This window comes from Rhinichthys klamathensis, unplaced genomic scaffold, assembly GCF_029890125.1.
Source record: "Rhinichthys klamathensis goyatoka isolate OS25496 unplaced genomic scaffold, OSU_Roscu_1.1 h1tg000036l_1, whole genome shotgun sequence".
In the NCBI taxonomy this organism is placed as follows: Eukaryota; Metazoa; Chordata; class Actinopteri; order Cypriniformes; family Leuciscidae; genus Rhinichthys; species Rhinichthys klamathensis.
This window is the reverse complement of record NW_026606584.1, coordinates 3,173,884-3,191,147: the sequence shown is the minus strand read 5'-3', so window position 1 is coordinate 3,191,147 and position 17,264 is coordinate 3,173,884. Positions and strand designations below refer to the sequence as shown.

Sequence of the window (17,264 nt, the reverse complement as noted above, 5' to 3'; positions counted from 1 at the left end):
GCTGTGAGGAAAACAGAGTTAAGTGTGCAAGGTGGATGTGTACTGTGGGGCTCACGGGCAGTGGTGGTGCCGCCGCCAGGCCGGAACGCCTTGATACAGCAGCTACATCACGGTCACATCGGCATCACTAGAATGAAGGCATTAGCACGAAGCTACTTCTGGTGGCCAAAGTTAGATGCAGACATTGAAGCAGTCGTTAAAAGATGTGTAGCATGCCAAGAACATTGTAATTCTCCAGCTCCAGGACCTCTTCATCCCTGGGAGTGGCCGAGCAAACCCTGGCAAAGGTTACATGTTGATTATGCAGGACCTTTTATGGGACACATGTTTTTGGTTCAGATGGACGCGCATTCCAAATGGATGGATGTGTACCCTGTAACGACCTCAACTTCAGCCAGCACGATTGAATGTCTAAGGAAGAGCTTTAGCAATCAAGGAATACCGGAGACAATAGTGTCCGATAACGGCTCATGTTTTGTGAGTACAGAATTCCGAGAGTTCATGCAGAAGAATGGGATCGAACACATCACTTCTGCTCCTTATCATGCTTCCTCTAATGGTTGTGCTGAACGTGCAGTCCAGACATTCAAGGCGATGATGAAGAAGGCAGGTGAGGGAAGCCTAGCCACTAAAGTATCAAGGGTGTTGTTTAGTTACCGCATTACACCACAGTCCACTACGGGGCTGTCGCCTGCTGAAATGTTACAAGGCAGGAAGTTGAGATCGACATTAGACTTTATTCATCCGGACCGCCGAAGGAGGGTGGAACGGCAACAGAGCTTTCAAAAGAAACATCATGACAAGCAAGGTTCCGGGAGAAGTTTCCAGGAGGGAGATGCAGTGATCACAAGGAATTTCAGTCATGGACCTAAGTGGATTCCCGGGTTCATTATCAAGATAACAGGTCCTGTCTCTTACAAGGTCATGTTAGGAGGTGGCAACATTGTGCGCAGACATGTCGACCAGATATTGGCCAGTTCTGAGGATAAGGACTGGATGGAACCAAAGATTATGGAACCCTTGGGGTTGTCTGAATCTTCAGCGGCATGTTGATGTGGAATGTTGGAATGATGGAATGTTGCCGTGATGAGCATTGAGCAAGCAGATGACAGTCTGTTGATCGCGAGAATGAAGATCTTATCATTGCAACGCAGTTTCTGCACTCTCTCTAATGCTTTCACCAATGCAAACACGATGTACATACAGTAAGACCTTCGTTGTGCAGTGTAACGTGCATCATTGATTTCATAACGAGTTGTCCAGATAAACTCGCGCTGTGTGGAAAGATTGTTCTTTGGTCGCTTTTTGTATATAATTTGTTCACAATTTAAATAAGATTATTTTCATCCTACTAAAAGAAACGATGTGAAGTTGATATTTTAGTCACTGGCTTGACTTATGCATAAACAGTATTGAACGATGAGGAAACAGTCGTCGGTGAAATGTTTGGACCATACAAAACTTTGGGAAGTTGTGTCGGCGCATTTCCAGAGAAAATAAAATTAACCCATTGTTTCTTCAGAGGCTCGGATGAAGGAACAAAAAAATACTTTTGTGTTCATTTGTACATCCGAACACTGATCAGCTGCCATGCTTCGCTCGTTTGCAAGCAATGATATCTCTCGATGAAAAACTCAAATCGCGCTCGTGCATTCGTACTTCCTAGCTCATTTTCTCATGGGCGAGCCAAATTCTCTGGGCGGGCAAAGCAGAGAAAGGGGAGGTTACCTTTCCTCCGTATGACGTCATACGGAGGAGATTCAAGATCAGCTCCTCTGAGCTTTCATTTTCTCAAACGGTTTACACCGATTGAAATTTCTAGCCACTGGGGGACCATATACAGGCTAGGGGAACTCATATTAATGTTAAAAAACCTCAGAAAGTGAAAATTTCATGTCAAGGGACCTTTAATATCTGATACAGCACATTAATACAGTATATTGCAGACCTAAATTGGCAACTTAAAAAGGGTTTTTATCTTTTGGTAAAAACTATTTTTTCATGGTAAGGATGACTTTTGCGTGGAATTGTCCAATAGCCTTGTGGAGAGCGCTGTGTCATATGCCATAGCTGTGCATAAAGCAACCCGCGTTCAGTCTAAGCTCAAGGTTCAGGCTTATTTGTTCATTAATGAAGTCATTAGTGACTAGTTGACGTCGACTTGACTTATCACATAAATGTCGACTTAAAAAAATTGGAGGTCGTTCAACCCCTATTGTGTACACACACTGCCGACACATTTATGTTCAAACACCATGTAAAAGTGAATTTTGCATAATGGATCCCTGTTAATCTACTACTAGTTGTAAATTCAGAAACCTTGAATATGTATAAATTTCACCTTGCCCTTGTGTGTCTCCTGTAACCAGTGGCGTAGGCGAATGAGACAGCTCTCCTGGAGGGGTGTGAGGTCACCCAGGTAACGTTTGATGTAGTCTGCATCCAGTTTATCTAAAAATACAAATTGAAACCATTTACATCCACTATACCTTAAAAAAAAAGTTAAGAAAGAATTAAGCTCAGTGTGTAAACTTTTTTTTAATAAACAGAAGCTTGCTTCCTTTGTTGTATAGATGTGTTTTGTTTGTGAATTGTTAGAGACGAAGTACAAAAGAAAAGCCAAGAATACAATGTTCTAGTAGTATCAAGTACAAAAGGTCCCCAGAGTGGCAACAGTGTAAATACTAACCATCCTGACTGGTTACCAAGGCGTCGTTTAGGCTACCAGGAGGACTGCTGCCCTCTTTACACACTTGAGTCTCATTCATGCTCTCAGGAGGGGCTTCAATGGTGATTGTGGGAGTGATAGGCAACACAGGGTGAACAACTGACACCATAGGCTTTGTGGGTGATGTTAGGCAAGGGCTCCACTGAGGTAAATGGGTAACACCTTCTTCCTCCAGCTCCCTCAGATAGTATTCAATAATCTCTTTACCCTATAGAGAGATAAGAACATGTCGTTCACATTTGAGAAAGGCAACTACTACTATTTATAGAAGGCTACATTTTCTTCTTTGAATGAACTGAACCTACGACAAACATAATATTGCAATGAAGTTTTTGAAAATGTCCTCACTAATATGACAAAAACTGATTTGTGAGAACTTCTGAAGTAGTCTTTATGTGAAATGCTCATAAATCGATAAACTAACAAAAAAATAAAACCAACATGTGTATGTATTTTTGAAGAAGGCAGTGGTGGGCGTGACTTTACACCTTTTTGATACTGCTGGCATACTGTTTCATGGCAATCTTCTCTACTGTACTCTCAAAACCAAAGAAAGATTTGATGTCCAGACTGGCAGATTGTTCAAAACACGTCCATTCTTCATTTTCTGGGTGAACCTAACATTGGACAACAGACATGCCAACTTTGTTAAATTGCCACAATACACAATAATTAAATATTTTACAAACTATGGCCTGTTCAGACCGGCAGCATTTCATTTTTTGCAGTTTGAATTCCAAAATACGTAATAAGTAGATTTTGTTCAGATATAAGATACATGTATATGATATCAACAACATCAAATTGTCTATAGTTAATTTTCACTCACTTTTCCCCCACAGTTTACAGACTGAAATTCAATGGCAATGTTGCTTATGTTTAGGGTTGGGTATCATTTGAATTTCAGAGATTCCGATTCTGCTTATCGATTCCGGTTCTTATTAATTCCAGTAAGGTAAAAACATTTAGTCAAACATTTATATCAAACATATTTATTCTGTCTACATTTTTACATTATTAAAGAAGTAAACAGTAATAAAATAAGAACAAATAAACAAGTAATAGCACAAATAAATACAACTGAACAAAGTTCAGGTACAGAAATTGTAATCAAATGTAAAATAACTGCATAGATTTCTTTTTCAAAATAAAATATAGAATGAACCTTAAAGTTACAAAAGTTGTTCAGTCAAGATCAATGAGTGATTTTCTTTTTCTTTTGTTCTTTGATTAATGTTTATTACATAGACTACAGCAGATTTATTAGGGTGCTGTCACTAAGATCTCATGAAGGAGCCAATAAACTGTTACACATGCTTTTTCTTTCTAAACTTAAGACAAAAACGACTGTTTACGAGGATATTTTGACAATTTTGTGTGTATTTGTGCATTCAAGCGCAAGAAGAAAAGTAGGAGAACTCAATTCAGTATCACGCTCTATATAAGAGGCGGGTCTCTTTCCGTGCGCTTTGTATGTGTTTTGTATGTGTGCAGAGAGAAAACAGAGTACGCCTCTTCAAAATGGTTTGAAATCACATTAAAATGCGCACACAGGAATCAATAGGCGGAATCGGGAGAAAAAAAATTGAAATTTTATTAAAAGTATTTGACTCCTGACCTTAAGTATCCGATTCCAGAGTTGGAATTGATTTTCGATTCCCAACCTCACTTAAGTTGTCTCATTGGTTTAGCAGTATGAAAAACTAGCATGATCGACAACCCCCCAAAAAATCTCTCATACTGACAAATCGTCACAGCTAACGCTTTACTACTATAACAACTGATGAAGAAATGCTTGGTACTCACTACACTACTTGGGAAAAAAAAGAACACACAAAATAACTTCTGACTAAAAGAACACACTGGACAGTCAATCTTAAAGTTAAAAAAAACAAATCAGAAATCTATGAACTGTATGCAATGTGAACAAATCATTAGTATGTGAGACATGTTTAATCAGTCATATTTTTAGGTCACTGGCTAACTTTACAGGGTACCCTGAGGTAGTGATTCCTCAGAGCTTCTCCCTCTATAACACTCCCAAAAATAGAATCTTCTAAAGAGGGCTCAGAGGATCTGACCCTATTAACTCACTCATCATTTATTTTCCATCATGCACACAAGAATGACCCTCAGCCATATATATATAAATTAGGGGTGGAACGGTACATGTATTCGTATTGAACCGAAACGGTACGGGCGTCACGGTTCGGTGCATGAATTTACACGGAGAATACACGGTATAAAAATAAATAAAACTCGTTTGCAAATTAATTAATGTAATGCGGAACTACTGTTAGATATGCGGGTTCTTTAGGGACACATAATCTGTAGCCCCGCCTAGGCGAGCTCCGCCTATGTATGCAGTTTTTTGTCAGGTCGACGACGGTCCAGTGAGTGAGTCAGAGATAGCAGCACTAAGGACGAGTATGGCGAGTGGTGGCGACCCACAAGAGTTAGAGGACCCGCCGGCCTCTTTAAGATCGCAAGTTTGGAAAAACTTTGGTTTCCCACTCAGTTACAATTAATTAAACCAACAAGCTTCAATATTAGGTTACTCACTTGTGCTCTCTCTCTCTCTCTCTCTCTCTCTCTCATATAAGCCATTTACAACATAACACAGACTCCGCTCATCCAATATGAAATAAATAATAATAACAAAAAAAATTGTGGGACTGAAGCTATGTCACAGTTTGAAAGGTCGCAAACATTTTTTTTTATTCTTTGCCATTTAATTTGTTGCCTAAGGAATATATATACATAAATTTAGCAATACCAAGGTGCTAAGTGTGGGTGTCCAATTATATTATACAACCAAATTAAAGTTGCTAATGACATGTGCTTAACACAGCACATCTGAGATGTGAGGGTGATTTTTCTCACCGAGTAACAGCAAAGTTCATGGATTATGACTCTGCTGGAGAAGGTTTCATTGTGGGATTCAATATGAAGAGTTCTTTCTCTGTGGTTCAGGGAGTTCTTCTGAATGAAGTAGATATAGTCCACACCTGCAATCTACACACTCACAGAGAGAGAGAGAGAGAGAGAGAGAGAGAGAGAGAGAGAGAGAGAGAGAAGAGAGAGAGAGAGAGAGAGAGAGAGAGAGAGAGAGAGAGAGAGAGAGAGAGAGAGAGAGAGAGAGAGAGAGAGAGAGAGAGAGAGAGAGAGAGAGAGAGAGAGAGAGAGAGAGAGAGAGAGAGAGAAAGAGAATATCTTACATTAACACATACTCTAACCTTTACAGACAGTCAAAGCAAAGCAGACGTTTTAGGCAATGTAGACAAATGTTATTTAAAGCTGCAGTCCGGCGTTTTTCCTCTTTGTCGCCATCTCTGTTCGAAATCTGCAATTGCAGTCATTCGCGGAATTATCAACTTTACGTGAGTTGTACTTCAACACCCTCGACACGGCACAGCGCGGATGAACACAATGTTTGAGGAGAGTGTGCTGTGCAGCTGTCAGTCACCGCGCCGATGTGGATACTGGCATTCAGAATCACAGATTATTCTTTTTGGAAGTATGACCAACATAAGAATTTTCACCGGAAAATGTCATCTGAACTAGTAAGAAACATCCACTTTTGTTCTGGTTCTGACATTGCAGTAAATCGCGCTGATTGAATCTAACAATCGCTTAGAAATTATCATATCATGCAAAACCGTGCAAATTATACTTTGTTCTCAAATTGTTAATGTTAACAACGTAAGCAAGCATTGCGTGACCACATGTAATGTCCTTCCGATATGTATTCTTGTTTTCGCATGGGTCTGGTTGCAGTCTCTTTTTTTCTGTAGCCACTCCGAAGTCCGAACGAAGTCTTTTGCATTTTACAGCGGGTGAATCTGTTGTAACTGGTGATTGTCGTTTGAACCTTTCAGGATCCGCCATCAAATTGATAAGTTTAATTATATCAAGTGCTGTGAGAAAAGGCTATAAATCTCCACCTCCAACATCCTCACACGCAATATAGCCTACTAGCCGAGACTCCTTTATGCGTACAGATGTGACGTAATGACGCAAAAACATGCTCGAATCTCCCGCGGAAATCCACCAGTACCACTGGAATTAAAAACATTATTACAAGCTTACCGCTTTGAATCGAGCTAAGGCAAGCAGAGAGTTTTGAACACTGGCTGGTTATGTATTTTCTCAAATATGTATTTTGGATAATTTTTAACCCCAAAAAAGCTACGGACTACAGCTTTAAAAAAATAAAAAAAATTTTAAAAAACATGAGGGGGGACTGAGAGCAAGGGAAGGGATTTTGTTTTCGGGGTTTTCATTTTACCCGTTTTAGGAGTCGTGGTGCATCCACGTCCAGTTTACACCTTCTTTCAATCTTATGAATGGATCCATCCTCACTGTTTTCCTCATCGATCACATCACTGTCCACAAACATGGGAATCAGATGACAGGTGGGAAACCTCCTCTCATATGCCTGAGGAAGAGACAAGAAGAAGAGTTGATGAAAACCCACTAGATTTTCTGCATTGAAGAAAATAGGTACAGTATATGTGTATGAGTGAGTCACTGAGGGCCACATGTTGTGGAGAAAGACATATTAATCAGATATGTGGTATCACTAAGGTGCACAATGGCATGCTATTTACAATAAATGGAGATTCAATTTGAAATTGCACATTCTTACCAAATTGTAACTCTAGAACTATATGAAAAAGTTCATCAAGTCAGACTTGAGAGAGCCTACATTTTTAAGTAGTTAAAAAAAAGATTGAAGTTTGAAGCAGTTTTAGTTAAAAGACATAGATCAGCCATATATTTTCTAAATGTGAGGCCACAAACACTCACACTCTTGAAAGCAGAACTGCTGAGAAGTTTTTGCCCAACACATTGTGTCCCCTGGGAAAATCACTCCTCTCTGCTGCACATGAATTATGTAAAGCTCTAGGCTGTCCCGTGCAGCTTGAGGGTTTGAAGGGTTTAAAAAAAAAACCTGCAACTATGGCCCCTTTCTTAAATATGACGAAAAACCCCACTCTCCACTCCATGTCATCTAATACATTCCGAAACGGAGCCATTTGCTTGTGTTTGATTTGTGCCATTCAAATGAACATTGCATTCCCCCTTCTTAGAAAAAGCAAATAAAGGCTATTTCGGGGCAGTCTCCACCCCATGCCATCAAAATTGCTCCAAATCGGTGCTAGATTTGAGACGGTTTAAAGAAAATCTAGCTGTAACTAAAATAAATTCTTCTAAAATATTTTTTTAAACAGTTACGTCACTCCTTATCCCATGCGGTCTAAATAGTTACTAGTGCAGTTCGTTTGTGCTAGATTTGCGCCATTAAAGGTACAATATGTACGATTTTTGTAATAAAATATCCCAAAATCACTTGCACAGTGTGATATATTTCCTGCAGTTGTGCACTTACAATATCCCGAAAGTTCCCAAAGATTTTTAATTTCAGAGAAATTCCAATTTAAAATTAAAGCTGCAAGCAGCATTTTAGCGGTGTTCAAGCAGTTAAGGCCTTTAAGGCCGTTAAGCATCAAAAGACATTAAGTTTTATGTAGCAAGCATGATTTACCATGATATACTACATTTCAGTGTGATTTTTCATGATTTACCATGTTCCAGTATGATTTACCATGAATCTAACATGATTTTCCATAGTTTACCTTGATATACCATGTTATATGATGATTTACCATGATATATAGCACATTCTAGAATAATTTACCAGGATTCTAGCATGATTTACCTTTTTTACTATGATTTACCATGTTTCTGGCGTTATTTACCATGATTTACCACGTTGATAGCAATTATATGAAGCATAAGAACAATTGAAGTGATAAACTCTGACAAAATATGAATGTGTTATAATAGTAATTGTTATATAAGTGATTTTATAGTGTCTATATACATATGAATGGCTTAATATGCCATTGTTCATATCATTTTCACCTTTTTAATTGTTATAGAGGCATATTTTGTCCGATCTGTCTGAAATGTGTCATGCTTGTTTAGAGTGATAGGTCACATGTTCTGAGATGTTTTTAAAAAGATCTGAGCATTCATTGAAGAGATTTAGGCTTTTGGTGACATTTGGTCAAGGCTACATATTGAAGTGACCCTTTATAGCCATCCAAATAAAGAAGTTATACCTTTTCTAATATTTATTGATCTAGAAAGTCCAGATAATTGTACTGCACTGGTTTAGAACATTATGATATGAACATTATATGATCATAGATGGAAAACACCATTTACAGCCAATACAGGCAATTTACCATATAGGAAATATATGGTTTTAAAGCTTTTTAACAGTTATAGCGCCACCTATAGTCCGATCTCCATGAAACTTTGCATGCTTCTTCAGCCTGTTATGACACATATGCTCATCAATTTTTGTGAAGTTCTGAGTTTTCCTTTAGGATTTATAGGCTTTTGGGTGCATTTTGTCACGCCCCTTTTCTAAAGAACCCTTTAATACAATGAGAAAAATAAAAAAGTTCAACTTTTTTTCGATAATTATTGATCTAGAGAGTCCAGAGAATTGTCCTAGACTGGTCTGGTTCCGATCGGAGCGAAAAACCAGGGACTAGTTCGCAAAAGTAGGTTTTTAACATATTCGTGAATATTTAATGAACGGTTTGATTGACAGCAATGGTTCTAGAGGCAAGGTTGTTCAACATGAGGAGATCTATCAAATGATATGCATATTGTGGGGATGTGTGCAACACCACGTGATTACAGAGCCGTAAAACTCGTTAGCGCCAACTAGTGGCCGATTTCTTTCAAAACTCTTACAGACCTCTTGGGCCATGAGTCGAACATGCCCATCGAGTTTCGTTCCGATCGGCCTCCGTTAACCTCATCTCACAGGTGCTCAAACTTCATTGGCCGATGGCGGCCATGTTTTTTTAGATACGCCAATATCCTTTTACACATACATGGTACCTTGGTCCAAGACACTGCATACCAAATTTCAAGTCAATCGGACTAACGGTCAGGTGGCCACACCCCCTTTTATGTTTTTTTAATGTTATAGCGCCACCTAGTGATAGATCGACGCGTTTTTTTTTACTGTGACCCCAGACTGTCCTCATACACATGTGTACCAAGTTTGGTGAAGATATCTCATTTACTTCTTGACAGGGTTCTTGCACCATTTTAAAAGTAAAATTTAATGCTTTTTAAGACCTTTTTAAGACCTCAACAAATATAATTTAAGACCCAAAAATGTCAAGATTTCTTTGGAATAGGCTACTCAATTTATTGCCTCCTACAATGGAAATCAAAACTTAAAAGCTTTCCATTTGGTATCAATTATGTGAAATGTGTAAACTCGGTAAGTAAAAAAAGTAAAAATACTTTTCTTTGAAACCTTTTTTATTTTTTGTTCCTTTGTGATGTAGAACAGAGCCAACGTAACAGATAAGTTAGATTACACTAAACAACACAATGCCTTGTATGAAGGAACCATTTAGAATACTGAAAATAAGCTCAATAATGTCCTCAACACAGCCTTTCACAAGCCAAAAAGTTGACAAATAATCTACATAACTGTTAGAAAACACAAATGTTATTACATGACTTTTACTGAGAGAAACCCTTTGTTTCGTAACATCCCAAATTCTCCTCAAGACATGTGGCGCAGCTCTGCTGCTCTCTTCTCAATTTCATGGTCTAGGTCCACCAACTCCCTTCTCTTTTCCTTGCATCTTTTTCTCATGGAATTGGATTTAGTGATAAGTTCTGCCATCTTGGTCCCTGCTGTATTCTCAGCCTTCTCTGCAAGGCCATCTGCATCCTTTTCTAGAGTTTCACACACAGTTGAGATTGTTCTTCTTTTCTTGTGTAGCTCTTCAAGCTCATCTTCAAACCCTTTTCTCTTGATCATCTGTTTTGTCTTTTCCTTTTTCTTCCTCTCATCTTCCAAGAAGATCCTGTGCCGGTTGCGTGCAGATGCACACTCATTTAGCAGCTCTTTAGTTAGAGGCACTTTGATCACTCCACCACACATCCTCACATAGTCGCAGATTAATCTCTGTGAGACTATAGTGTCTTCGTTCATATTGCACATCTCCACCTCCTTATTTATGGAGAACCCACGCTCCACAGTAGCTTGTCCATGGGACAGAAGCAGCAGCTTTTCCACAAAGCTCCAAAGTTCTGCATATCCATTCATGGCCTTATGCAGGAAGCTGTCAACTCGCAATTTTCCATCCAATGCACTGAAGGCCATGAATTCCTCTCCTCTGGCCTCACTGAAGAGGAACTTCTGAAATTGTTGGGCAATCTTATCACCTGCATTTAGATAAAGACAAGCACATCTGTAATATTTTCTAGTTAAAATTATACTTTGTTGTCACAAGAGATTTATTTTCACTATACTCTGGAAAATGCATCTCATATTTTTAACTATATTTCAATTATTATGTCTAAGAACATATATTAGGCCTACATACATTTATTATAACTCATACTAGGCTGTATTTCCAATAAAATAAAACAAAAATGAACTGCAAAATAATAGGCTAGTATGATACCTAAAATAAGACTCCCTTTGATAAACACTAGGCTAATTGTTCACATTTCTGATATGTCTAAAGATGTTACCCGCTGTGACTCCTCCTGACAGCTTCTTATCCTGCACAAATTTCATGATGAGGGCCTTAATTTTTTGCTGGCACATGTCAGGTTCTTTGTGCATATTTTGGGGGTCCAGGCACATCATATTTCGGACAGAGGGGTACTTCAGGGGGCACTTCAATAAAATGTTCTGACAAATTTTTGACAGGGCACTCTGGCTGTCTCGCATGAACAGTAGCACCTCACGCTCACTTCCACCACTCTGACTGCCTGACATTCCCTGACAAAAGCACAAAAGTCACATCACCTGAAACATCAAATAAACTCTCCCTATGTGTAACTTACACTACACAACATTTGACAGATCCAATTAAAAGGTCAACTGCTTGATGTCAAAACAATTAAACTGATCTCTTTATTTCTCAACATAAATACTTCACTAGTCAAGTGACTTTGCAGCTCATATAGCACAATGATAAAGTATTTTAAGATAAATATTACCTTGAGGGCAGCTGTGGCTCCCATGCCAATGTACACTTGCTTTGGACTGACCCAAAGCTTTTGGTCTGTCACATCAAGCTTGACCAGCTTTGCTGGGGAAACATCAACCTGGACGTCTCGCTTTATGAAGCGTCTGAGAAGGCTCTGAAAATAGAATAGCACAAGCATAATAATTATAAACAAAATTAGAAAAAGTATTACAGTATTTATAATACTTTCTACAAACATCATCATGCTGAAAACTCAGTACTTTGTTTTATTGTTCATATCCTCTGTAAATTACGGTGCTTGAATGATTAAACCATTAATATACTTTTAGTAGTCATTAGGCCTACCCTGATTAGATCCTCCAAATCTCTGCCGAGGAAGGGAATCATCGGGGCATCTGTCTGATACTTGGTGAGAAATGGCTGAAAACTTCTTGAGACACTCATGAAGAAGTGTAACTTTGCCAAGATGAAGTGATCCATCCGGGCTTCTGCGATGGTGTCATATGACGATGACCTTGGATTGGGCAGCTTCTTGGCTTTGACCTGATCCACATAGGTGACAATATATGGCCAAATTTCAATGGCTCGCTCCACTGCTGGAAGGTTTTCCAGCCATCGATGTCCGCAAAATGGCAGAGGAAATGTATCACACTTTGTCACTAACACAAAGTCCTCTCTCCTTGCAGGTGCACAATGAAACAGGTAGTGCAGGGCTTTCAGGACTTTCTCAACTTGCCACACTGCAAAGCCGTTCTTGAACGAGTTGTGCATCGTGTGAAGGCCACAACTCCCAATTATTTGTAGTTGGGCTCCACCACACTGCTCTCTGTGTTCCTCTTGTAAGAGTTCAACAAACTTCCAGTTTACAGCGGGCCCATCCATTGATAGTGAGAGCATGTTGTTCAGATTCAGCTCCTTTGTACCTTCCTGCACATTTGTATAAAAAAAAAGGAAAAAGATCAATTCAATGTGCCAAGTAATCCACATTATAATATAATAATAATGGTTGGGCTTATATAGCAGAGAGAGAGAGAGAGAGAGAGAGAGAGAGAGAGAGAGAGAGAGAGAGAGAGGGAATAAGCGAACAGAATTTTTCTCCCAACAACGAGGAGTCAGACAAGGTTGCCCATTGAGCCCCACTCTATTTAACATTTATATAAACGAACTAGCCAAAGCCTTAAATAACTCCACGGCCCCCGGCCCAACCCTGACGCAATCAGAAGTTAAATGTCTCCTCTTTGCAGATGATTTAGTCCTTCTGTCAAAAACAAAAGAGGGACTACAGCAGCTCCTCGACGTCGTAGAGACATTCAGCCAAACGTGGGCTCTCAAAATTAACCTCGCAAAAACTAAAATAATGATTTTTCAAAATAGATCCAGGTGTAGGAAAAATAAATACATCTTCAGAGCAGGAAACCAAGTCCTCCAACACACCCACGAATACACATATCTGGGGCTAAAACTGAGTTCGACAGGGAACTTTAATCTGGCTGTGACTGAACTGAAGGCGAAAGCGATGAGGGTCTTCTACATGATTAAAAATACTATTCGACATGAAATTCCAATTCAAACCTGGCTAAAAATCCTAAAAGCAATAATCGAACCGATTGCTCTGTACGGCAGTGAGGTATGGGGACCTCTAAAAACCCAAGATTTCTCAAAATGGGAAAAAGAGGAAATTGAAACTCTGCATACCCAAATTTGTAAAAGCATCCTAAAAGTAAACAGAGCGACACCAAACAACTCGTGCAGAGCTGAATTAGGACAATACCCCTTATTGATCACTATCCAAAAAAGAGCTATAAAGTTCTTCCAGCACCTGAAGCGCAGTGACCCGAGCTCTTACCAGGCCGAAGCCCTGCGGTGTCAGGAGCAGAACCGGCCCCGGAGCGCACTCTCACAGCTGATGCTCAAACTACAGCCAGACCAGCACAGCACTCTCTGGCCAAACCAAATTATACAATTACAAAAACTAAATTACATTAACTATTGGAAAGATGCTACTAAATTACAAAAGAAGATGGAACTCTATTTAAACCTGAAAAGAGAGTATAAACCAGCAGAATACCTGAGCTGTGTGAAAGAGCATAAAGTGAGAAAGACCCTAACCAGATACAGGCTGAGTGACCACAGTCTGGCTGTAGAGAGAGGCCGGCACCGGCAGAGATGGCAGCCGAGAGAGCAGAGACTGTGTTCTCTGTGCTCTCAGGGAGAGGTGGAGACAGAAGAACACTTCCTCATACACTGCGATCACTATCACAGCATCAGATCGGACTATTTCACTAGATTTCAACAGCTAGAACCAAATTTTATGGCATTGCCAAATTCTGAAAAATTAATTCATATTTTGGGAGAAAACTCTTGCTCAATCACAACAGCAGCAAAGTATGTAATAGCCTGCCACAAACTACGAGAGTCAGCCAGTGGACAAAACTAAAGTCTGAATGTTGGTTCAAAACTGTGTGTTGTTGTTGTTGTTGTTGTTTTTTTGTGTGTGTGTTTATTTTCATTTTGATATATTTCATTTTGATTCATTATGATATAAATGTAATATATTCATGCATTTGTTTACATTATTAATTTATCGATTATTTGTTCATTGCCTATGTAATGGCCAATGCTTTGGCAATACTGTATAAGTCATGCCAATAAAGCTCATTTGAATTTGAATTTGAATTTGAATTTGAGAGAGAGAGAGAGAGAGAGAGAGAGAGAGAGAGAGAGAGAGAGAGAGAGAGAGAGAGAGAGAGAGAGAGAGAGAGAGAGAGAGAGAGAGAGAGAGAGAGAGAGAGAGAGAGAGAGAGAGAGAGAGAGAGAGAGAGAGAGAGAAAAAGAGAAAGAGAGATCAAAAACATCCATCAAAACCCCGACACAAACACACACAAATACATACACCTAAACAATAAAATGCAAACATACACAAACACAGGCGATAATTAACGTTAATCATTATATAATTGGTATATGGGTATATGTTCAGTGAGTTCAATTCAGATTTGTTTTACAAACGACAGACATTAGTTATGATACAGGATGCCTTCGTACATTAAAAATGTGAGCTTTTACATTAAAAAAAACTTTATGCAGATTGTAACAGTAGTACTGGTTAATGTGCACTTTTCAAGTCAGTATATGGTCACAGTGGTCTTTCTATGTGCGTGGCCTATAAATGTAATGGTAAATTTTGCTAATTAAAATAATTTATTTCTATAGGTTTACTAACTGGTAAAAATCATGTATTTTGTGGTAAAATACAACATATCTAATGTGTATTTACAAACATAGCTTGTTTCTGCATCTCTATTTACAGCTCATTAACCCTTAAGTGAATGTTTACTGTTGCTATGGCATTAAGTGACAGCCTACATTAGCAGCTACATTTGCCCAACAGCCCATAAAATCACAATTCGGCATATTTAAACTAAAAACCACATCTACCAACAGTTATACCTCTTAAACTCTGAGCAAATGTGTTGTTACTTTAGATTGTCAAAGTGACCATAGAAATGTGACCTGACTGGAGCACATAACCAGTCCTATGCCCGGAGTGAACACCGGGGGAGTGTTGGTGTTTACACCCCTAGCATATGAACTTTAAACCGCACTAACAGTACTAAATTTTACACCACACTTAGTATGAATAATAATATGCGATTTCAAACACAATCGTAACGTTACTTACATTGAAATGACCCAACATGTCCTCGGCTCTGGAGTGGCCCATGAATACCGATCCATAGTAGCGGGAGATGACGTAGTGAGTGCCGGTCTCATCATCAGTAGTCCAGAATCCCAAATGAAGGTCCATTTGTTTGTTCTTTGTCGTTTTATTCAAACTTTCGTCAAACATGACGACATATGGCTTCTCACTAACGCTGCACGATAGCTCCTTCTTGATAAATGAAGCGATGCCATATTTGGCGACGTATGCCGTTTTATTTTCACCACAGGTGAATGACTTTGCAAGCTGCGAATCGGGGAACATGGCAGCAAAGATGTCACGTATGTCCTCGTTAGATTTAAATGAATTGTGCCTCGTCACAGTATGGAGAACCCACAGTAACTCTGCCTTTTGGGTGTCTGGCGGTGAAATGAAACTTGTTATAGCCGACTGTGAGGTGGCGTCTGAACTAGTAACATCGTTAGGTCGAGCTGCAAACAATGCAGGGATTAACCTGGACCCGCTATGACTAGCTGCTGCAACGTATCTCTGGTGCTTTCCTCCCTTCATGTGCGACTCGACGGCTTTGAGCCCCATGGTCCCTAATGAAAAGGTCTTTTTGCAGAATTTACACATTGCCTCATTATTATTTTCAGCCGGCGCCAACCACCTCCTAAATGCATCCTCTTCCATCCACTTGTCGTTAAATTTACACTTCCCCATCTTTGCATTTTGAACCTCACCTCACCTGCGAGTAAACACGACAACCGCGTAATGGCGGCACGCAGGCGCAGACCGACTTCAGCGTCTGTAGCTGACCTAACGTTACCTCAATAAGCTATTCAATCGCGGACACTCATTTCACACGTACTAAATTGATAAAAATGATAGATAGATGTTTTACGGTGGACCACTGTGCTTCCCTATCGTCATTAAGCAGACAGGCTGAAAATTTAATACCTACAGCAACTTTACGGTAAATTTAAGACAATTTAAGACCTTAATTTCCCGGATTTTAATTTAAGACATTTTAAGACTTTAAGGACCCGCGGGAACCCTGCTTGAGTTATAGCCATTTTAGTAAAATAGGCTCCTCCCACAATGTTCATTTTGCGCCCTCTAGCGACCGGAAATCGAAATTTCGATTTTTTTTTTCGATAATTATTGATATTGAGACTCCAGAGAACATTTCTGCACTGGTTTGGTTCCGATCGGGCGAAAAACCAGGGACTAGTTCGCAAAAGTAGTTTTTTGACAAAATTCAAAATGGCGGAAAAATTTGCATACCGGAAATTAAATCGGAGATATACGTTTTTTAAGTCAAGAGTCCAGCTTTCCAATGATATAAGACACTTGAGTCTACGCCTTACGGTTTATGAGTTATGAGCAGTTACGCGCAATTGATCGCTGTAGCGCCACCTATGGGCCAATCGGGGTCATACTCTCTGAACCTCTCCTCGATTTTTGTACTACCATCTGGCAAAGTTTCAAGGCTCCAGCTCTTACGGTTTGGGCGTTTTACGGCGGAAGAAAAATAATAATAAAAATCCTTACAATTACAATAGGTTCTCAGCACTTCGTGCTTGAACACCTAATAATATCTCGTCCCTGGTCATTGTCGCCTGTCAATGACGTAATATCCGCATTATCCCTGGTTTCCGCTCGTACTGCCATAGTAACTATGGCGACAGACGTGGACAACTGCGTTACGTCTAGCAGCACGCTCACTAGGGGTGGTTAATCGGTCTGATTTCCCGATTCGATTCGATTACGATTATTGAAGTCCCGATTCGATTACAGTCGATTTTCGATTATTAGCGATTCT

General features: G+C 39.5%; 2 protein-coding genes across 2 annotated transcripts in view; both read right to left on the bottom strand.

Annotated features, from left to right (window-relative positions):
• The window catches only part of si:dkey-237i9.1 (SEC14-like protein 1), a 155,282-nt gene that overhangs the window by 82,787 nt on the left and 55,231 nt on the right, over nucleotides 1–17,264 (bottom strand). Inside the window, exons 3-7 of the mRNA XM_056246136.1 lie at nucleotides 7,017–7,166; nucleotides 5,612–5,743; nucleotides 3,217–3,345; nucleotides 2,690–2,936; nucleotides 2,342–2,451 (exon numbers count right to left, since the gene is read on the bottom strand). Of these exons, the coding sequence (XP_056102111.1) occupies nucleotides 2,342–2,451; nucleotides 2,690–2,936; nucleotides 3,217–3,345; nucleotides 5,612–5,743; nucleotides 7,017–7,166 (768 nt within the window). The remainder of the gene's footprint in view (nucleotides 1–2,341; nucleotides 2,452–2,689; nucleotides 2,937–3,216; nucleotides 3,346–5,611; nucleotides 5,744–7,016; nucleotides 7,167–17,264) is intronic.
• Nucleotides 11,828–16,179, bottom strand: LOC130081179 (uncharacterized). The gene is made up of 3 exons (XM_056246137.1): nucleotides 15,461–16,179; nucleotides 12,124–12,705; nucleotides 11,828–11,921 (listed from the first exon to the last, which is right to left on the bottom strand). The coding sequence occupies exons 1-3, from the start codon at nucleotides 16,160–16,162 to the stop codon at nucleotides 11,892–11,894; spliced, it is 1,314 nt and encodes a 437-aa protein (XP_056102112.1). The 5' UTR covers nucleotides 16,163–16,179; the 3' UTR covers nucleotides 11,828–11,891.